Source organism: Dunckerocampus dactyliophorus, chromosome 5 (genome assembly GCF_027744805.1).
Source record: "Dunckerocampus dactyliophorus isolate RoL2022-P2 chromosome 5, RoL_Ddac_1.1, whole genome shotgun sequence".
Taxonomy (NCBI): domain Eukaryota; kingdom Metazoa; phylum Chordata; class Actinopteri; order Syngnathiformes; family Syngnathidae; genus Dunckerocampus; species Dunckerocampus dactyliophorus.
Window position 1 is genome coordinate 30,977,768 of NC_072823.1, and position 22,854 is coordinate 31,000,621.

General features: G+C 39.7%; 1 protein-coding gene across 4 annotated transcripts in view; it reads right to left on the reverse strand.

The window, feature by feature from the left end:
• cadps2 (Ca++-dependent secretion activator 2) overlaps positions 1-22,854 on the reverse strand; it is a 182,381-nt gene that overhangs the window by 80,612 nt on the left and 78,915 nt on the right. For all 4 annotated transcript variants that reach the window (XM_054776309.1, XM_054776308.1, XM_054776312.1 and 1 more), the window contains exons 9-12: positions 20,139-20,205; positions 18,526-18,634; positions 18,253-18,453; positions 4,064-4,200 (exon numbers count right to left, since the gene is read on the reverse strand). In XM_054776309.1, coding sequence (XP_054632284.1) covers positions 4,064-4,200; positions 18,253-18,453; positions 18,526-18,634; positions 20,139-20,205 — 514 coding nt within the window. The remainder of the gene's footprint in view (positions 1-4,063; positions 4,201-18,252; positions 18,454-18,525; positions 18,635-20,138; positions 20,206-22,854) is intronic.

Consider the following 22,854-nt stretch of genomic DNA (forward strand, 5'->3'; position numbering starts at 1 on the left):
TTCACAGCCTTGACAAGCATTGACTTTGGTAGGGGTGGATGTGTACATGTGCAGTAAGCCCTCCTTCATCGCGCTTCACTGCTTCCACAATTTACACAAAGTAGGACTTATTTATGAAAGAGAGCATAGACATTTGTTTACTACCTTCTAAATACACTTTTTAACATTATCAGAGCCCTCTAGACATGAAATAACACCCCTATAGTCACCTTTACATTCCTATTACCCAATAAGTAGACACAATAAGAGAAAATACGACATAAGATATACAAAAACCTGTTTACGACCTTCTAAATATGCTTTTTAACATTATCAAAGCCCTCTAGACATGAAATAACACCCCTATAGTCACCTTTACATTCCTATTACCCAATAAGTAGACACAATAAGAGAAAATACGACATAAGATATACAAAAACCTGTTTACGACCTTCTAAATATGCTTTTTAACATTATCAAAGACCTCTAGACATGAAATAACACCCGTATAATCACCTTTAGACTCCTACTCGCATAGTCCAATATAGTAGACATAATAAGAGAAAATAAGACATAGTAAACCTGTTTATAGTCACCTTTACACTCATATTACCCAATATGTAGACACAATAAAAGAAAATATGACATATAAGATATACAGAAACCTGTTTACGACCTTCTAAATACGTTTTTAACATTATTAGAGACCTCTAAACATGAAGTAACACCCCTATAGTCACCTTCACACTCCTGTTCGTCAACATAGTAGACATAAGAGTAAATAAAACAAATAAGACATAGGAAACTTGTTTACCTCCTAAAGACGCTTTTTAACATTATTAGGAGAAGTGAGAGTCTGAAAGGCGTCTCCCGTGGGGTAAAGTCAAATATGTAAACGTACAAAGACAAGTGGGTAAGACGAAAGTGGAGTGCCGCCACTGTTCAGTAGAGATGGGGGCGGGACGACAAGCTGCAACTATTGATTCTACATTTCAACCAATGACAAACGTTACTTTACTGCAAATAACACGATGCGGATGTTTAGTCTTGGCTTTGTAAGTTTAGCTGCGCGTTTTCAAACGTGGCCATGTTATTTTATTTTATTTTTTTAAAGACGTCCTTGAGGTATTGTCAGGCCCACTTAGCCCCTGCAAAAAAACAAACAAAAAAAGTAGCGACTGAAACATCAAGTGTGAGCTTTGTGCAACCAGCAACACTTGAATATTTAGAGGATGCTCCACTAAAAAGGAGGAAGTGGTTTCTCTTTGAATTGATGATGAAGTACTTTCACTGGAAAGCAAGTAAAGACCATGATGATGGGGAGGAGGGGGGGGTTAGATGATTACTGTTTGGTTGCACCAGCATAAAAACCCCAACGTGTCGCCGCCCCCCGCACCTCCACCCACATGACCGCACTTATTGAAGCTGCACCCCCCCCCCCATTGAGAAACGCCAGCAGTTGTCAGTGAGGGTCATGTTGCTACACGCCAAGTATTGATTTGAACACCCCCACCTCCACCCCGTCCCATTTAGCTCTCAGATGTTTGGTCTAAATACTTGCTTGACGCTTCAGCACTTGCATTCATTCCAATATTCAATCAATCAATTCAATTGGGTGGCATTTTTTGGATTAACGAAATGTATTTCCTGTAGATTTTTTCTGGTTTTGTCCCACCCCCCAAAAAAGACACTACTTTTATTTATGTTTATAAGCAAAGCCTTTAGAAAATACACTTTTAGATTTCTAAATAAGATTTGGTAGCATTTTTCCCATTTTTCAGTGGTTGTGTGCTATTAGATCACAGGTGCCAAACTTAAAGCCCGGGGGCCAGATTTGGCCGCTCCGTGTTGTGATGTGTGGCCAGTGAAAGCCAAGAAATAATGCATGTCAAAGACTTTATTTTACCTTATTATTTCTAGTATTACTCCTAAATATCTTTGGATATATATTTTCATGTTATGATTATTATTTGTTTCTATTTTTAATGTATTCATTTTATGTTAAGTAATACATTATTTAAAATGTATTCAAGTGTCAATTTTAGATGTTTAAAGAAGATTTTGTGGCATTTGTGGATCGTTAAAAATATTTTCTTCCCTGTCTTTTGTGTTTGTGTGTGCTTTTAGATCACAGATGTGTCTTGTGTCTTGATCCTGCGGCTCGGCGCAGGTGTGATTTTTTTGGGTCGACCACTTGACTTTTTTGTTCCATAATGCTCAGGATCTTTCCAAAAACTTAGAATGAGTGATTTCCTGCTCCCAACCTCGAGAGGCCTTGCTTATGCAGCTCCACAATCCCACCACGTTGAAAAAGAGAAAGCTTCTTAGCTTTACCATCAGGAGGGCCTGACAGTGGGAATGATGACACAAAATGAACATGTGGAGCAGATTTGGGCTTTTACAGCCTGTGGTCTTAAACTTTTGATCAGCTGATAAACAGCCTATTTCAGTTGAATTGTTGTTTTCAATCAATTACTTTTTCAAAATGCTGTTTGTCTCACTCCCCCTTCTTGTTTTTGCATATTGTAGCTCTACTTAAAACCTCATTAAGATCCAAATGTGCAAAATGATCATTCTAGCTATTTTTCAACTGGTCCTAAGATTTTGATCAGGTCTGGCCCACGAAAGCCGATACAAATAATGCACGTCAAAGACATTATTTTACGTGATTATTTTCAGTATTATTTCGAAAAATATTTTGTGTGTAGTTTAATCTTATTATTTATTTGTACTCTTTAGTGTATTTACGTTATATTAGTAAAACACTGAGAAAAATAATAATGAAAATAATATATTTTGCTTTTTAAATAAGATTTGATGGCATTTGGTGGATTTTTAGAAAATATTTTCCTCCCAGTTTTTTGTGGTTGTGTTCTATTAAAACACAAACTCAAGGCCGGGGGCCATCATTTTACTTGGTCCACAAAAGCTTCAAAATAATGCACCAAAGACGTTTTAATCTCACAAGATCTTGCGGCAGCCCCAATTTATATTTTAATAGGTCGGCGGTTCTCAGTTGTTTTCACCCCCCTTGACTTTACTAGTAAAACTTGTCAAAACTTGTAAATTTATGAGAATAAAAGCTGTACATTTTTTTTTTTAAGTTGTAGAATTGAGAAAGCTGGAAATGTACGACAAAAAAGTTGTAAATTCATGACAAAAAAGTCCTGAATTAATAAGAATAAAAGTAATAAATTTATGAGAATAAATGTTGTAAAATTCCAAAAATAAAAGTCGTAAATTGATGAGAAAAAAAAAAATTGCGAGAAAAAAAGTCTTAAATTTACGACAACAAAAACAATACATTTATGAAGAAAAAGTCATACATGTAGTCGTAAGTTTACGAGAATAAAACTCGTAAATTACTGAGAATAAAAGACAGAAGTGTACAAAAAAAAGCCATAGAATTGAGAAAGTTGTAAATTCATGACAAAAAATGTCATAAACTTACAAAAGAAAAGTCGGAAATTTATGAAAAAAAAGTTGTACATTTACGAGAATAAGTCATAAATCTGAGAAAAAAGTCTTACATTTACGAGGAAAAAGAAAGAAAAAAGCTCGTAATGTTACAAAAAAAAGTCATAAATTAGCGAGAAATTTATAAATTTGCAAAAAAAAAAAGTTGAAAATTTACGAGAATGCAAGTTGTAAATTTAGAAGAATAAAAGTTCACGAGAAATAATAAATAAGGCGTAACGTTATGAGAATAAAGTGGTACATCTAGGAGAGTAACGCGGTCATATTCGGGGCTTCAGGCAAGCGTTTATTTATAACGTGGCAGCAAAACAGAGCAGTTGAGCACAAATGAGGTGATTCTACATTGAAATGGGGCGGCCGTAGCTGCAGTGCGACCCACGCCGACGTCCACGTATTAGACAGTAAATAAGTGCAGTACTTTTTACTTAACGTTACGTTCAAGTGTTTTTTGCAACACAATTTGGCGGCATTTTGGGGGGCAAAGTAAAGTCACGCCGGTTGCTTTTCAAATGAAAGAAAAAATGAAATACGAAAAGTCTTTCTGTCCCAATGCACAGCAAAGACGGTCTACGTCAAGAGGCAAGCGTTACAGCGTGGTTCAGCGTACCAGACAGGAGAAGGAGTCGCTCATGCGGTGCTGCAGAGTTTGCTTCTGTAACAGTGTGAAGAGGCGAGCGTGGTCAAAGCGACACGGCGCGGCGGCGATGAGCTCCTCCACGCCCTGACGCTGAGACGGATCCAGACCTGGAACACACAAAACACCCGTAAAGGCTTTGGTCTCCATAAAGAACAATCCATTCACCTTTGGAACACAAGACTGAAGCTCCTGAGAAAGAACTTCCTGTGCGGGGAGAAGACGATGCCGCCTTCAAGTGCGCCGGGGCCGCTTTTCGTGTTTATGTACGTGTCCTTCATCCGGATGAGGAATAATGACAAAACACCCGGCGGCAGTCCTTGCTCACTGTTCACGGTTCAACGCTTCACACCCCGATTGGCAAGGGACCCTCTGTGAAGTCGTCGGCACGCACGCTCACCAACATGGCCGCCATCGGAGGGAAAACACCAGGAGCCCGGCAGCCAGCAGGAGGATGTGTTACGTAATCTCCGCTTCACGAAAAGTAAAGAAGTAATCCCGTGTTTTTCTCGCGGTTAATTGGTTCCACATTTCGTGGATTTACGAAAGGTATTCATAAACAGAATATGTTTGGAGTTAGAGCATAGAAAACCCTGTTTATGACTTCTAAATTCAATTTTTTTAATTATTAACACCCCTACCGTCACCTTTATACTCCTATTACCCAATATACAGTAGTAGACATAATAAGAGAAACTAAGACGGATGAGATGTAGTAAAATTGTTTATGACCTTCTAAATACAATTATTTCCAACAAAAGTCATCTAGACATGACATAACACCCCTATAGTCGCCCTTACAGGACGATTACCCAATATAGTAGACATAATAATAGAATATAGACATATAAGACATAGTCAACCTGTTTACTACTTTCAAAATACAAATGTTACTATTATTTGAGCCCTCCAAAGATGAAATAACACCCCTATAACACCCCAAAAGTAGCCTGTTATTAAATGATGATGGCTATTACTATTATTATGTTAGCATTGGGCCTGTTGTGAGATAAATTATATACAAACATGTGAAAATGCTTCATTTAGCATTTGGCATTGCTCGCATGCTGACACGCGCATACTAGCATTTTTGCAATTTTCATGAATATGAACTTAAGCAGACACTTAGCACTGTCATGCTAGTATGCTAATGTGAGCTTTTGCTTTTTCAGATGTAGGCACATACTGTATACACTTAGCGCTATTATGCTAGGTCTTAGCATGTTAGCATTCTTAGCATTATTTAAGTCATTCAAACACTTTCACGGTACTGTATGCTTTCATGGTCAAGGAATTAAAAAATGTAGATAAAATAAATGTAGGACTAATATTTATGGTGTAAATCACAATATGGGGGGAACTATGGCGCTTGGCGGAGCATATGCGCTCTCCAGGTGCTTTATATAAGTTTACATAATGTCATTCATTTTATATGTTATGAATTCTGAATTAATTTGATGTAATATTCAAGTAGTAATTATAATATACAAATACTATCTAGAACCAAAGACACAAATTCACATACATTTCTCAGAAGTTACTTAACGTGTTTGATTATGCCTAAAAATAATCTCTTTTTGCCGCAAAAATAAGCCCAAAACCTCTAAAATGAAAAAATTCTGAAAATAATGTCTAATGGCTTACGGGACAACTTAAATAACTCAAAAATATGAAATATTTATTTCTACTTACTTACAAACAAAAAAATGGTCAGAGCACTTGTTATAGCAGCACACTGCGCTATCATGCTAGGTGTTCATCATGCCAACGCGGGCATACTAGCATTTTGTTTGCTATTTTCATGGGTAGAAAACTATATAAACACTCACCACTATCATGCTAGGTGTTCATCATGCCAACGTGGGCATACTAGCATTTTGTTTGCTATTTTCATGGGTAGACAACTATATAAACACTCACCACTATCATGCTGGGTGTTAGCATGCTAATATTATAACATCTAATGTAAAATAATGTCTCTTCTGTATGAGAAAAATCAGCCTGTGAGAAAATAGTCGCTCTCCTTTCAAGGCTTTCTTGACAACTCAAAAACATGAAACATTTATTTGCACTTACATATAATCTATTGTTGTAGTATGCTCTTCTTGTGATTTTACACTGTTCCTCTTGCACTGTTGTCCAACACTTTGCTTCCCCTAAAGCTGATGTAAGGGGCTAAATAAATAAAAATGGATTGAAATATTATTCGCGAATTTAATGGCCCAATGAAAACGAGAACATGTCAGAGAAAAACAGGAGTTTTGGTCATCCAAATTCTCTCTCAATAGCTGGACACGTGGACAATAAAAATGACATTGAAATGTTTAATATTGATATTCTTTGCTCTTATTTACTTCCATTCACGTACGGTATGTTCATCTTTTTACACTTTCTACTTGCTGTGCTCTTTAGTCCAATAAAAATGGCATTATTACAGAACATAGATGGCCAATTTAAAAATAAAAAAAAGACATTTTGTAATATTTGTGGTGCTGCGTTCCTAAATGTTTTTGGGGTTTTTTTTTGGTTTAGTTTTACAAATTTGACATGTAAGTATTCTGTTCTAAATGAGGGCGCACATGCATTTCCCACTTAACCTCTAGAAAAGTGGGTCACAACTTAACATAGAAAAATGGGGGTAACATTTATTTTATTATTCAGAAGTGCACTTGATAAGAGTTCGGCATGGATCATTTGCACGTATTAACACACTCGACAGCAATGAGGAGGCGGGAGAGTGTGAAGGAGTGTAGCGGGCAGAAGGTTACGCAATTTAGGCAAATTTCAACACAGTCCAGATCCAAATGTGAAAACTGTAAATAGTTCATGGCATTACATTTGTAAATACAGTCGAACCTGTCTTTGCGGCCACCTGTCTAACGCAGCCAGCGGCCACCCATTTTGTCTCCCTTTGTCAATATCTGACCGCATATAGCGGCCAAATTACCGACTCAAGTAGAAGCTTCATGCATGAAAATGTTTAGTTTTTCAATCAATGAAGCCGTCGTGTGTAGACTTTAATGAGTGAGTCCTAGCTCAGTCACAATCATTCACAAGATCCACACAAACTGTCAGTTGTTCCACATAAAAAAGCCGTCTTCTTTGGAGCTTGTTGCAGACAGTGACACCTTTAATTTCCTGGTGTGAGACAATGTGCACTGGTCAATACTGTAATGCCGCTTGTTGTGGGGAAGGAGAGACTCACGTCGCCGATGCACTTTAATGGCTTTATTAACAGCGGAGAACACTGCAGGACTTTACATCCACGCCAACATAAACACACTTTCCAACTCTCTCGACACTCACAGCTAGCACTGAGCCTAGCTCTCCTGCTCGGGACGCCCACCGTCACTTCCTGTTGAACTAAAGCTGTAATGACACTCTGCCGTATATATATATATATAGTAGCACAGCTTTGTTCTGTGGGTGGTGTAGAATAACAAGCCTAGCTGTTCTTTACAACTTTTATCTGCAGTCCCACAGTGCCCTCTACTGGTCAACATGCAACAGTATAATTATATGTATCTGCAAACACAACAAGCTTCTAATCACAGAAATGTTAGTATGTGCTCGCACAAATTCAAAATGGCCGCCAACCCGTCTATAGAGGCCACCTGTCTATAGTGGCCACTTTTGCAGTTTCCCTTTAGTGGCCGCTATAGACAAGTTTGACTAGTTCTTGTTTTGATGTAAAACAACCCTTTTGGTGTGTTGTTTATGTTGGCAAGTTGTTTAGATATCTGAGCTGTCACAAAAGCACAAAATATTTGTGTCAAAGTGAAAGTTATGCATCTTTTCACAAAAAGCTGGTTTTAGTCAGGAACTGCTATTTTCCTGAAACTTATCTATGTTCTTCTGCTGATTACTAAAGAACGAAAAAAGGTAGACGCAAACTTTTTTTTCTTATGAAAGACGGGAGTGTTATCTTTCTTGTGGTAGGTTCCATGTTTATGTAGCCATAGAACACAAGATCCTGCGTGCCTTAGAAGATCAGTCAAAATGCTCTAAAGTGGCCACTACTGAAGGGGTTGAAATTTGAAAACCGGCTGTGATTGAATGAGTTAAAAGTCAAATAAAACAAAATGCAAAACACACAACTAACTCAAATAATAACAGGTGCCTCAAAACAAAACAGGATAAAAACAATAATTCAGTCGCTAGAAATAACGCACGTCAATGACATGACTGCAAATGATCATTTTTAGTAGTTTTTCGACAAATATTTTTGTGCACAGTTAAATTTTATGATTATTTATTTGGACTTTTTGGTGCATTTATATTATATTCATAGAACATGAGTGAAAAATAATTTAAAAAGCATAAACGTAATATTTTTAAATAAGATTTAACTTGTGGCAAAAAAAACAAAAAACAAAAACAAAAAAAAGTCGGGCTAAAAAGTGGAGCAACGAGGTGAGTACAAGTGTCGCCCGCAGCATCGCGCCATGACGGAAAGAATTCCAAGCCGAAGGAGGGCAGGGGAGGGGAGGGGCTGGGCCATAAAAGCCGTCAAGGAGGCAAAGCTGGGTTCATTTCCAGTCCTTTCAGGCCTTCCTGTTAATGGCCCGCCAAATCAAAAGCCTAACACTCCATTAATGGGAGATGGGAAGCCGGCGAGCGTGACACATGGCCGCACAAAAGAACGCCGACGTCGGCGCCTGCGACGCCCGCGGCCGGGAGGGGCATTAGCTTTGTTTTTTTATTATTAACGCTGCCATTTTGTTTTTTGTTTGGACGCACAAGAACCCCCCCGCAAGACACGCCGCTCCCCCCCCCCCACCCACACTCAAAGCTCTCTCTCTTTGTCGCTTTTGTCCCGGCGAGAAGAAAAAGACAGCAAAAGTGAAATTTCCACAATCAACTTCCAATCGACGCTCCTCTTCTGGCCTCCTGGCTCCGCCTGTCCTTTGGCTCCGGGCGCCGGCGTCCGATTCCGATGTAGGTCATTTCGCATTTCAGGGATTGTCCTCCCTGCCGCTTGGAGACGGGAGCGGCAGGAGAAGGAGACAAAGACCTATAGATTGGTGCTGATAACAAAGGGGGGCAAGTATTGATTGGGGGGTGAAGATGTTGATCCCTGTCAAGTTCAACTTTCAGCTTTTATCCAGCCTGTGTGCGTGCGTCATGGGGGGGTGACGGGGTGGGGAGGGGCACAGATGGCGTGTTTGGTCCACATTGTCTCCGGGTCTCTGCACTTGCTGCTCCTCCATCGGGTTCTCAGCACTTGAAGGCGCCACAAAGACACAAAAGTGGGACGGAACTCCAGGCTATGAAGGTCGAGTCTTATTAGTTATTGATTGTTATTAGCGCTTAGCTCGGAGGTCACATGGTCACACTACGGCCCGCTTCTGTGGAAAACATTCACGGTAACGGAGAAAAGGACTCCGCTGTTCTTTCAACGGACGGCACTGCAGGGGTGTCAAACTGGTTTTCAGCGCGTTGCCCTGACAGCACAAACGCGAGTTCAGTATGCATTTAGAGCATAATTCCTGACAAACGGGGTTTGATAAAACAATTACACACAGAACAATTCAAATTATGAAGAAAGGACTACTAGCTATTTAATTTTGAATAATAGTTTTCCATATAAAACAATGCAAAAGTCAAATAAATAATAATGAACTCATTCAATACCAAAGTCGTATATACGTTTTTTTATCATCCCGAACGCCAAAAGACAAAAAGAGGCGATGGCGCAACTCTCCACTAATGCATTTCACTCCACAGCAAATTGAAGCCATAAAAACGGCCACAAGGTGGCAGACGTGCATTCGATGAGAGCTCGGCATGGATCATGTGGACGGGTAAAAAAAATAAATAAAAAAATACACACGACAGGAAGGAGGAAGTGAGAGAGCGTCCTGCACACATGCGCGCACGCGCGTGCACACATGCGCGCACATAGTTCAGTTTCAAATGTGAAAATTATGTTTGTAAATAAATTGTTATTTTGATGTAAACCAACCCTTTTTGTGTGTCGTTTATGTTGGTATAGTTGTTTAGATATCTGAGCTGTCACAACAGCAAAAACTATTTATCTATTTGCGTCAAAGTGAAAGTTATGCTCGAAATGTATCTTTCCACAAAAAGCTGCTTTTCTCCCTATTTAGTTGGGAACTGATATTTTCCTGAAACTTACCTATGTTCTACTGGATGATCACTCAAGAACGGAAAAAGGTAGAAACAAACTTTTTTTTTTCTGATGAAAGACGGGAGTCGAATGTTTCTTTTGGTAGGTTCCATGTTTATTTAGCCATACAACACAACATTCCATGTGCCTTGAAAGATCAGTCAAAATGCTCTAAAACGGCCGCTACTGAAGGGGTCGTCTTTTGAAAAATGGCTGGGATTGAATGAGTTCATGCAAATGGTAAAATAATAAAAACACATTTTCTTGAAGGTGTGTATTGTTTCAAAGTTTTCACAGGCCACATATGACACGCTGGGGCCAAATCTTTGCTCTATTCAATGAACCGCACAGTCGCCTAAGGTCGCCGGGCGCCTGGTCTACAAAAGCAAATAACCGCCGGGGTCCCTCATTAGTGACGAGTCCAACAACATCAGCATTAACAGCTGTGGCTGTAGGCAACCTCCTGACGCAGATCATTTTCATGACTGCAGTCGAACTACTGTATGGGTGGTCAGCATCCAGCAGCGTTATCTACCTCTGCGTGCATTTCAAAGTGTTGGTGTGAAACTCAGGCACGATGCATAAGGATTGATGATATTTGGTTGAGCTTTTTATGAGATTTTTTACAGCAAGTGTGTGGCTACTTGTGTACTTACGTTTCTGAAATTTGAATGATGTCTGAGCACTTTAACAAGAGCAGTTGTTAAAGTGCTTTGTAAGCAAGGTGCAGGTGAACTGAAATGTGGAATGGACGTTGAAATCTAGTCACCGGCCGAGGAGTGAACCAGCAACCATCGGTTTGCGTGACCACCCGCGCCACGCCACCGCGCACCGAGTAAGCAGAATGCTACATGTAACTTCAATTTCCGCCAACAGGGGGCCACATTGAAATTGTCCACTCTTTTTCAACGAGAAAAATGTCATAGAGAATGCGAAGGAGCGAACCAACCAACCACCCGAGACAAGTCACCCTGTCGAATAAGTGTGCCGTGTTACACTCACGGAAAATGGAAAATGATTTTTCAGCGGCAGGGGGCCCCATTTGGTTTGTCCAATTCGTTTTTAGCAGACTGACAAGGGAGGAAATTGAAATGCTGGAAAGTAACAGTTAGAGGCGTCACAAGACGAGGCAAGGAAACGGGTCTACGAGAACGGCACGAGACGAGATTTTACCATTACTTAAAAGAAAAGTACCATGATAAAATATCAAAAATATGACAGTATATTGCAATCAATTATTTGAATTTTTAGCATACTCTGTGTGTATGCTAGCGGCCCCGCCTCCACCAACAAGACTGTATGACTGACAAAAGGGCTCACTCTGTTCATACCGTTGTTCTGTGGAACAAATGCGCCAAGGTGCTGACAGCAATGCACAGAGTGAACCCTCTTCCTGCCTGTTTGGAAACAAGGGCGGCAAAATTATCCAGTTCATTTTCATTTGTTGTGTAATTAATTGTCGCCACAAGCCTGGATAATTTTGACTTTTTTCCGCGAGATCTCGCGGGGCCTACATTTGAACCAGCAACCATCAGGTTGGGAAACAACCACTCCTCCTGGGACGTGTCACCCTGTAAGATAAGGGCAATGTTACACTAATGGAAAATGTACAAATGATTTTTCACCAGAAGGGGGCACCACTTAATTTGTCCAGCCGTTTTTAGCAGACTAAAAACATCAGAATTTGAAATGTTGCAAAGTAAAAATGCCGACTCAACGCTGAAAGATTACAGCGGGATCGAACCAGCAATCCCGCTGAGCCATGCCACCCTGGAGAATAAGGCGTGTCCAAACTTTATCAGCCTGTGGCACATTGTAAAAATACAATTCAACAAGAAAACTAAGAAAAACGACAAAAAGGGAACAAAGAGCAGCAGTTTTAAGAAATATTAGAAACAAGTCATAACGTTGAACGAAAAAGAAACATGGATACTTTATCGCCAAGAGAAATTCTGCTTTACGAGCATAAAGTCATCATACTATGAGAAAATCATTGAATGTTTGAAGAATAAAGTTGCAATATTGGAAAGCAAAAAGAGAATAAAGTTGCAAATTTTGGACAACTATAAAATTAAAAATGAATAAAAAAAGATTAATAATTAATTAATAATAATTGGAAAAATAAAATCTTATGAGAATAAAGTCACAATGTTCTGGGAGCAAAAAAAAAAATTAGAGAAGAGAGTAGAAATATTAGTCAAACTGAAAAGCAAATGCAAAAATGGAAAAGGCTTCCGGTATTTGGGAACATTAAAAGTAAAGTAAAGTAAAGCCCCCCCCCGCACGCTGCATGGTGGACATCCACGCATCCTCGAGGCGCGACGCCACCGGGGTGGATCTCGTCCTGTTTTACAGAGCGGGATCTAAAAGGTAAATGTTTCTTAAACTTCATGGAACCATGAGTTTCTCCCCTTTTATGCCCGTAACAGCCAATGACAGAGAGGTAGGTATTCTTTGCATCATGAGACCTGAGGTCAGTCACAAACTCGACGTACTTTGCTGAGGTCATTTTCACAGCTTCAACGACCACAAAGGGCCATCCATCAATTTCATTGAAAATTACTTTATGATACTGTAATCCTATTCGCATAATTTGTAACAATTTGTAACACAGTGTAATTATTACGCTGTCTTAGACCTAGTCGAAAATGGAAAATGATTTTCCGCCAGCAGGGGGCGGCAAGTAAATCTCCCATTCATTTCCAATGGGAAAATAGTCAGAAAATATGAAAAACTGACAGTAAATGTGGATGTTTTTGTTTTTTTAAGTCCTGATAGATAGAATGAACGGGTTGTAAAATGTGGGTGGAATGGGTGGACAAAAAAAAAGAGGCGGGATAAGAAATAGAGGAATAAATGGTTTAGAATGTGAGATTATTGGGAGCTAGTAGCAAGTAACAAACATAACCTGATGATGGTGAGGGGAGAGGCGGTGGCGGGGGAGGAGGGTCATTTAGCGCACTCCATCTCCCCGTATCCGTCTTGTGTCGGCTCGGTGGGCTGTCGTCACGGCGACGGGTCACATCCATGTGACACGCGGCTCGGGAGGCTGACGGCGGCTTATCGATGCACGCCGTTTCGCTTTCAGGTGCGGCCGCACTGAGCGATGAGAGCTGATCGGCCTGTCGGAGCGTGGCGGCGATGACGGTGTCAGCCGCCGCCGACGAAGATGCGGGCCGACAAGGCCATCAGCCTCTGCCTGGCTGGGCCGCCGCCATCCAATACCACAATAACACCACTCGGGACAAAGTTTGAGTGAAAGACGCACGTCCCCAGCTGGTCGCTAAGACGTGGTGATGCACCTCAACACTCAAACGCTCCACACAGCAAGAAGATGTGCTCCAAATTTCAAACAAAAACGTTCCAAGTTGCAATAGCGAGCGCTAAAACGCTGCAGAAGGTAAGCCTGGCCAAGTGCCGTCTTCTACTATAAAAGAAAAAGGTTTCAAACTAGAAAATGTCATAATTTTATGAGAATGATAAATAATTGCTATTATTTTAGTAGCATAAAGTTCAATTAAATAAACAAACTTTTAATAAACAATTTTTGGAAAATTAGATTGCAGAGAAAGTTGTAATGTGACGAGAATAAAGTCAAAATATGATGGGAATAAAGTCAGAGGTAAGTGAAGAAAATTTACAAGAAGAGAGCTGAAATACTTGGAAAATTTAAACAAAAACAAAGCAGAAGCTAGAAAAAAAAAACACCTGTAACGATCCAATAAAAGTCCATCCAATAAAAGTTAAAATTGGAAAAAATGGGCATGAAAAATACTTTTAGTAGGACTAATCATTCGACATGGTTGCAGATCAATTTGTGGTGTGATTTAGAATACATGACTCTTTTTTTTTTTTTTTTTTTTTTTTTGTTACAAGCAACCAGCGGTTAGAGCGGCACTTCCCGTGCGAGCTCCCCGCACCATGACACAGCAGTCCGGGCACAGTAAGGGGGAACTACCGCTGTAGCTACGGAGCCCAATGTCCAACGCAAAACTAACTTCACCACGGCACACTGCCGACATGTCCGCATGGTGGTGCGTGTTCTGTATTTCTTTATTCGGATTCTATTTTCTTTTTCTTATCTTTCATGTCTTGCCTTGGTTGTTTTGTGATTAAGTGATCAAGTTCATTACGACATTTTTGCGGAGCCGCTGAAAAATAACCTCATTTTGGCAACATGGAGTTGAAATAGTAAATATATTAAATATTAAAGAAAAAATATAAAATGAAATATTAAAGAAAAAAGAAGTTGTACTATTATGAGAAACAAACAACAAAATGAAGTTGACATTTTTGTAATTTTTTAAAATGTACAACATTTCTAACATATAATATGGGAATGAAGTCCAAATATTATGAGAAGCCAAAACCACAAGAAGAAAATCTAAAAGAAGTCTTGAACTAGTTGGAAAAAAAAAAAACAGCAGCAGAAATGGCAAAAAACAGGTGTAATTTTACGAGAATAAATTCCAAATATATAAAAAAAAAGATGTATTCTAATGAGATTATGAAGGAAAATAATCTCATTTTAGCAACATGGAGATGAAATATTAAAGAAAAAAGTTAGCTTTTAAAACATGCAATATTACGAGAAACAAAACAAAATAAAGTTGTTGTTTTTTGGAATTTTTGGAAGATGTATAAATTTATAACATATATACTCTTTTATATACCGTATATATATGTGTACTGTATATATACTGTATTATGCAGTATAATATATAACATTATTGGGGAAAAAATCTAAATATTGTGGAAATAAAGTCAGAATATTTTGAAAATGTATTTATTTTGAAAATCAGAGCTTTTCTTCCTGTCACTCACACAGCACTGCCATTCAAGGAGTATTTCTACTTCCAAATCCCAACCGACAGAAGGTCAAACAAGTTTTTCAAGGTACACTTTTTCCATTTAATGATGTTGTTTAGCAAAAAAGAGCGTTGCTGTCGTGCGTACTTTTATCCTAGCGAGCGGGAGAGTCACCCTCGGCGGCGACGTGGCGTGTAAACGTGTAAAAACAGCCTCATTATTCGCCAGCGAGCGGAAGACAAACAAAACGGAGACGTGTTGTCTTTTGTCTCACCTGGTCGCCCGCATCATTAGCCTTCCAGCGGCGCCCGGGAACGGCTCGCTCACAGCGCCGCCATTTTCACCGAGACCACTTTTGTTGTCGGCGCCGAGTTAGTCTTTGTGTGTTTGTGCCGACAACACAAACACTCATTAGTGGAACTTAACCTCCCACTTCTTTTGGATGAATTACATCGCAACACACACACACACACAGCACTTAAGAGCAGTTTCATGGACACCTTGTATTTCCTGTCGGCACCTGCCGCCATTAACGCTTCAATCTTTCCCATTACACGCTAACGAGCGGCGGCGAGAGCGCGTCCTCGCAAAGCCAAAGCACACAAACGGCGGTGTAATCGTCTCTCAGCGTGAAGCTCTTCAACTCACAATGCGGCAGCCGGGGGGTGGGGGTGTGGGGGGGGCACATTAAGGTGGCACACTTGCTGACGAAAAGAAGAAGCAGAGGAGGAGAGAGGAAAGACCGCAAACTATTTCACGTACATACACAACTTCTTGAAGTATTACGGCCACACTGGATGAAAAAAACACATTTTGACAATAAAGTCCTTCATTTATGACAAATAAAGACGTAATATTGCAAGAAAAAAGTCGTACGTTTATGACTTTTTTGTACGACGTTATTCTCGTAAACTCCACTTTATTCTCATAAACTTTTTTTTTTTCTCGTAAATGTACGACTTTATTCTCATAGATTTACCACTTTAATCTCGTAAATGTACAACTCTATTCTCGTAAACTTTATTCTTGTAAACTTATGACTTTTTTCTCGTAAATGTACGACTTTATTCTTGTAAACATTCGACTTTATTCTCGTAATATTACGACTTTTTCTCGTAAATCAAGAATTAAGAATAAAGTTGTACATTTTCAAGAATAGTCGTACATAAAGGAGAAAAGTCGGACATATTTCACTTTTTTTCCTCGCAAATGCAAAACTTTATTCTCGTAAACCCACAACTTTTTATCTCGTAAATGTACGACTTTATCCTCATAAATGTACAACTTTCATCTTGTAAATGGACAACTTTATGCTCATAATATTACAACTTTTTTCTCGTAAATCATGAATTAAGAATAAAGTTGTACATTTTCAAGAATAGTCGGACATTTATGACTTTTTCCTCGTAAATTTACGACTTTATTCTCATTAATGTACGACTTTATTCTCGTAATATTATGACTTTTTTCCTCATAAATTAAGAATTAAGATTAAAGTTGTCAATTTTCAAGATTAGTCGTACATTGATGAGAAAAGTTGTAAATTTATGACTTTTTCTCATAAGTAGTCGTACACTGAGGAGAAAAGTCGTACATTTACAACTTTTTTCCTCGTAAATGTACGGCTTTATTCTTGTAGACCCACAACTTTATTCTTGTAAATGTACGATTTTTTTCTCGTAAATGTACGACTTTATTCTCGGAAATGTACGACTTTATTCTCGTAAACTAAGACTTTATTCTCGTAAATGTACGACTTTTAACCTCATAAATGTACGACTTTATCGTAAACGTACAACTTTTTTTCTTGTAAATGTACGTCTTTAATCTCATAAATGTACAACGCTATTATCGTAAACGTAAGAGTTTAATCTCATCAATGTACGACTTTATCGTAAACGTACAACTTTTATTGAGACGTTAATCTCATAAATGTACAACATTATTATCGTATATATGTACAACTTTATTCTAGGAAATTTACAACTTTATTCTCGTAAATGTACGACTTTATTCTCATAAACGTACAACTTTATTCTCGTAAACTTCCAATTTTTTTGGGTATATGGATGACTTTAATCTCATAAATTTACAGCTTTATTCTAGTTAACGTAAGACTATATTCTTGTAAACTTATGACTGTTTCTCTCGCAAACGTACGACTTTATTCTCGAAATCAGAGGGTTTTTTTGTCAATGTGGTCCAATGTGGTCGTATTGAAGGCACGAGGCATGGGTCGGTATGAGATTGTGACGGGATGAAATAAAATATTACGGTTGGGCAGCATCAGAATATCAGCTCTGAAATACCTTATTTTGAAATATCTTTACTGAAAAGAGAAACAAGTCAAAACAGTCATACAAGATTACATGATGAAAGTGGAACATACTGTACAGCAGGGGTCACCAAGGTTTGTCCTTGTGAGAGCTACTTTTACCAAATGAAAACGGCCAAGAGCTACTCATTTTTGTAACATTTATTTTCAGAGCTTATTTTATGCTTGTTTTACCAGAACATGAACAAAATGCTGGTGTCCACAACTCACATGTTGTATTTCACAATGCATTTCTTTCTACTCTTCTTTCATTATTAACTGAACACCTGAATGAAAAGCAGGCTTGCAGGCACCTCATGTGGTCGTGGGGGCTACCTGGTGCCCGCGGGCACCACGTTGGTGACCCCTGCTGTACACTGTATGTACTTCAAATAAATAACAAAAAACAAATGAATTCTTTCTACTTAAACAAACAATAACACAATAAAACATGCACAAAATGGATCCAAAAGGTGTTATTTCATGTCTAGAGGGCTCTAATACCATTAAAAGGCATATTTAGAAGGTGGTAAACAGGTTTACTATATCTTATTTTCTCTTATTATGTCTACTATATTGGGTAATAGGAGTGTAAGGGTGACTATAGCGGTGTTATTTCATGTCTAGAGGGCTCTAATCATGTTAAAAAGCATAGTTAGATGGTTGTAAGCGGGTTTTCTTTGTCTTATTTTCTCTTATTATGTCCTACTACTGTATATTGGCTAATAGGAGTGTAAAGATGACTGTAGGGGTGTTATTTCGTGCTCTAACTATGAAAATATTCCATTTCTAAATAAGGAATCCTACTTCTCAGAAATTCACGGATCACGGTCGGGTCTGGAGCCAATAAATGGTAAATAAGGTCAGAACTCACACTGGGTTTTGACCCGGAAACAAAAGTCCACTTACTTATGAGTGAGGCTGGGTTCTTGCCTCCGGGTCTGCAGTTTGTGGTCTTGCTCAGGGGTGGGGGTGTCGGCTTGTAGGACTGTCCGGTGGCGCGGTACATGGCCTGGACCCACAGGACCCGGTCCTGCTCGTCTTGGCAGGCAAACACCACCAGGTCGCCCTCCTTGATGGCGTTGAAGAAGACGTGCCCCCCATGCAGGCCTGAGCCAGAAGGAAGCTGTTGCATTGTGGTGATGTGGTCTGCCAGCGGCGGGCAGCGGCACGAGCGCTCACCTGGCTGTGGGTCGCAGTAGTCCACCGTGTAACCCTCCAGCTGCATCAGCTCCTGAGGCTCCGCCTTCTTCTCTCTGTAGCTGCACATGGCGAACGTGTACTGGCTCACCTGGGGACCCCAACCATCAACATGAGACCACTTTACTCGCACGCCATTCTTGCCCACGTCTTTGTGGATTTCAGACACGCTGATAGCGCCAAACATCAGCTCGCTCGCTAATGCTAGCTGACGCGTACGGAAGCCGCAAGAACTTTGTATACACGCTCGTGCCACGCCACAAAACAGGGGTGTCCGTCGTGCAGGAAAATCAGCCGTAGTTTACATGAATAAAGTCAGGAATGTGTGTGCCAGTGTTTTATGTGAGCAAGTTTTTTTATGTTTTGAATGTTTTTTTATTTTTTTATGTTGTGTTGTTTGTTTTTAATGTGACTATGCTGCTGCCCTCTTGGCCACGTCTCCCTTGTAAAGGAGATCTTTCATCTCAATGGGACTAACTTGGTTAAATTAATGCTAAAAAAATATATATCTGGAACATTGTGATATTACGAGCAAACATTGGCATTTTAGTGGCATGCAGGTGAAATACGTCAGAAAAAGAACCTTTTTAAGTCGCAACAAACAAAACAACAACTGACGTTGTCATTTGTCTGAGAATAAAATCAAAATATTCCGCAAATAAAGCCAGAATATGACGAGAAGCCAATTGACAGGAAGAAAGTTGAAATTGCTGGGAAAAAACTTGTGCGGTTTAAGCATTTTGGGTGTTTGAAGTGTTTTTGAAAACGAAAATTTCAGTCAATGTTTGCACTGTGGTCTATTTTGTGTGTAGAGTTCAACTCGTCTGTGATATTTAGCGTAGCATCTTCTTCTTTTTGGAATCCTTGTATTCTTCTTCTAGGGAGACAAGTGTTAACCTCTGCCAAAAAATGAAAAATAGCCTTTTGGCTAATTGTGGTGCATTTGCAGCAATGAAAAACTGAACAAAACAAGACAGAAGACATAATATTAGGAAAAAATTTAAATGAAAAATTGTACTTTACTATCATTTTAAACATTTTCGGAATAAAATTGGAATATTAAAGAAAAACGAGGCCGTATTATGTCTTATTTTCTCTTATTACGTCGACTACATTGGGTAATAGGAGTGTAAAGGTGACTATAGGAATGTTATGTCACTTCTACAGGGCTCAAATAATGTTTAAAATTGTATTCAGAAGGTCGTAAGCAGGTTTTCTATGTCTTATATGTCTTATTTTCTCTTATTATGTCTACCATTTTGGGTAACAGGAGTGTAAAGGTGACTATAGGGGTGCTATTTCATGTCTGAGGGCTCTAATAATGTTAAAAAGCATATTTAGAAGGTGATAAACAGGCGTTTTCATGCCCAACCTACTAAAATATTCCATTTATGAATAAGACATCCTACTTCACGGGAATTGATTATCACGGTGGGGTGTGAACAAATGAACTACAATAAACGAGGGATTGCTGCATTCCTATGCGAGGCTGTACGTGTCACTCAAGAGTGACGATTATTGACTTTGCGTTGGATCTGTCACCGGCTGGTGTACCTAATGAAGTGGGCAAGATTGAGAGGATTACGCACTCTTACCTGAACCAGAACAAAGTATCTCCTTTTCCAGCGCTTCCAGACTCGATGTCCCAGTGCGTACAAATACCTGCAACACACGACACGCGCATGAACAAGTGCACCACGTGCGCCCTTGGTCGCGCCAACGTCAAGCCAGCAGGAGGGTCTGGAGGGGGAGGAGCGAACGGCGGGACAAAAACAGACATTTTCACAGGAGAAAAAGATATTTGACAGAGCAAAGTGAGTCATGGACGTCAGTCATGGCGAGCAAAAAGGAGGAAGTGAGGAAGCTTCCACCATCAATGGCGGCAGCGAGCGTGGGATGTGAAAAAAAATAAAATAAAATCAATCAAACCAAGAGGCCTCTTTTTGTCCAAAAACAGAAAAAGCGGGCAGTGGAGGCCGGAGCAGAATGTGGGCTCCGCTCGGGGCCAACATGCGGCAGCGCTCTTCATCCACTTGACACCATCGATTGGCCCCCAAACAGCCAATTAACATCCACCTTTCACTGCAGCGTCATTAAAAGACACCCGCATTCATTCCAGCAAACATTTACTGCCATTAAGTTTCTTTTTTTCCCGCATTTCTAGCCAAACGAAAGCTTCTTTATTTCACAATCAGCCAGGAAATCCCATTCAGCTATCAAACATTTTTGTCCTCTTGAATCGGGTAAAAACAGTCAAAGGCGGCAAAAGCACTCCCATTTCTTCTCTTTGTGTGCTCTGATGAAACAATCTTATCAAACATATTTAACTTTTTGCACTTTCATGAGTACAAACTTATATAAACACATATGTTAGCGCTAGCATGCTAACATTAGCACGGTAGCTTTTTTAAAATGTTTTATATTTCAAGTATTAACTTGCGCAAGCACTTTTAGCTGCCATGCTAGGTGTTACAAGCCAATGTTAGCATGTTAACATTGTTAGCATGTTAACATTAGCATAGTAGCATTTGTAGCCATTTTCATTAGTGTTAACATTGACAGACACCTAGTGCTATCGTGCTAGGTTTTGCATGCTAACATGAGCGTAGTTGCATTTTCTGCCACTTAACTATGATGCTAGTTTTAACATGCTAATAATATGCACATAGTAGCTTTTTTTTGCCATTTTTATGAGTACTAACATACCATGATAGGTGTTGCATGCTAACGTTAGCATGTTAACATACTGATGTTAGCATACTAGCCCTTTTAGCTGTTTTCGTAAGTACAAACTTACAGAAACACTCAATGCTATCATGCAAAGTGTTAAAACTCTAACCATAGCACGTTAACATTGCTTGCATGTTAACATCAGCATAGAAGCACTTTTAGCCATTTTCATTCGCGTTAACATGGCAGACACCTCCCGCATGATAGCCACTTTCATTAGTGTTAACAATGCCAGACACCTACCGCTATCATGCTCCTAACATGAGCATCGCTAACATTTTCTGCCATTTTGATGCGCATTAACATATGCACTCACTTAACGCTACCACGGTAGGTGTTGTGTAGTTTAGCATTAGCGTTGCTAGCATGATAACATTTGCATAGTATCATTTTTCGCCAATTTCATGGATGTTAACAATGGCAGTCCTACCGTTCATCATACTAGGTTTAGCATGCCAACGTCAGCATTGCTGACATCCTAACATTAGCACAGTAACGTTTTAGCTGTTCTAATGAGTAGAAACTTATATAAACCCTTAGCACTACCATGCTAGGTGTCATCCATTCATCCATTTTAAATTTCAGCACATTTCCGCGAGGCTTCACCTCTTGTGCTTCGACACTCGTGCCTTTCCTGCTCATTTCTGTTTTTTCCCTTCATTGCTTCTTTCTTCTGAAGCGCCTCCCGCGCAATGTCTTCAGACGCTGCCTTCGCCTGGTTAACGTTATTGTTCATTTCCTGCTCCAATGACCTGCAAACACATCTCCTCATTTTAAACTAACGTCCAGAAAAAAATGAATGCATTTCTGTTCTGCATCTGCGAAATGTCCTTTCCACTAAAACAGACACTCAGCAGGTGAATAACAGCTTGTTTCTCCAGCGCAATTAACCCCAAAGTAGATTTAAACAAAAAAAAACCCTCAGTGACTCACAGGCAGCTCCACACTGACCCCATGTGGACATATTTTGGAACTGCCTCAACTGCTGCAGAGATGCAGGATCCTAACGTTTAAACATGGCAACGTTTCACACAAACATTACTTCTATTGAAAATAACGTTGTACACTAGCTTTTCATCTACGTCACATGTCCAAATGCGGCCCGCGATGAAATGTAATCTGGCCCGCAGCCTCTGTCATAAAATGAACGTCTGGCCCGAACACTGTTGACCAGCCGAGAAAATGCACGCCAAATGCAATCTCACATCCACCCACAAGAGGGCAGCAGCACTCTTTCCAGCTCCATGACGCTGTACGTGTGACCATTTCCGGACAGTTTATAAAATGGCGACAGGGAATAAAAAAAATAAAGTTGACGGCGAGGGCGGACAAATCAAGGAAAGGTGGAAATTTGAGTATTTTTTCACTGAAATTCAGAGAACATTTAATTGCCAGTGGTGCTATTTGGTTTTTGAAACGTAGTTGGCGCTGGCGAATAGTTACTTATCTCCCTGTTTATAAATCTAAAAGTTCGGTGAACATTTCATTGCCAGTAATCTACAGGGTGACATGGCTCCGCTGGCGGCTCAGTCGTCTCCACCTGAAGGTCGCCGGTTCCGTCCTCAAGTCCGTGCGCAGATG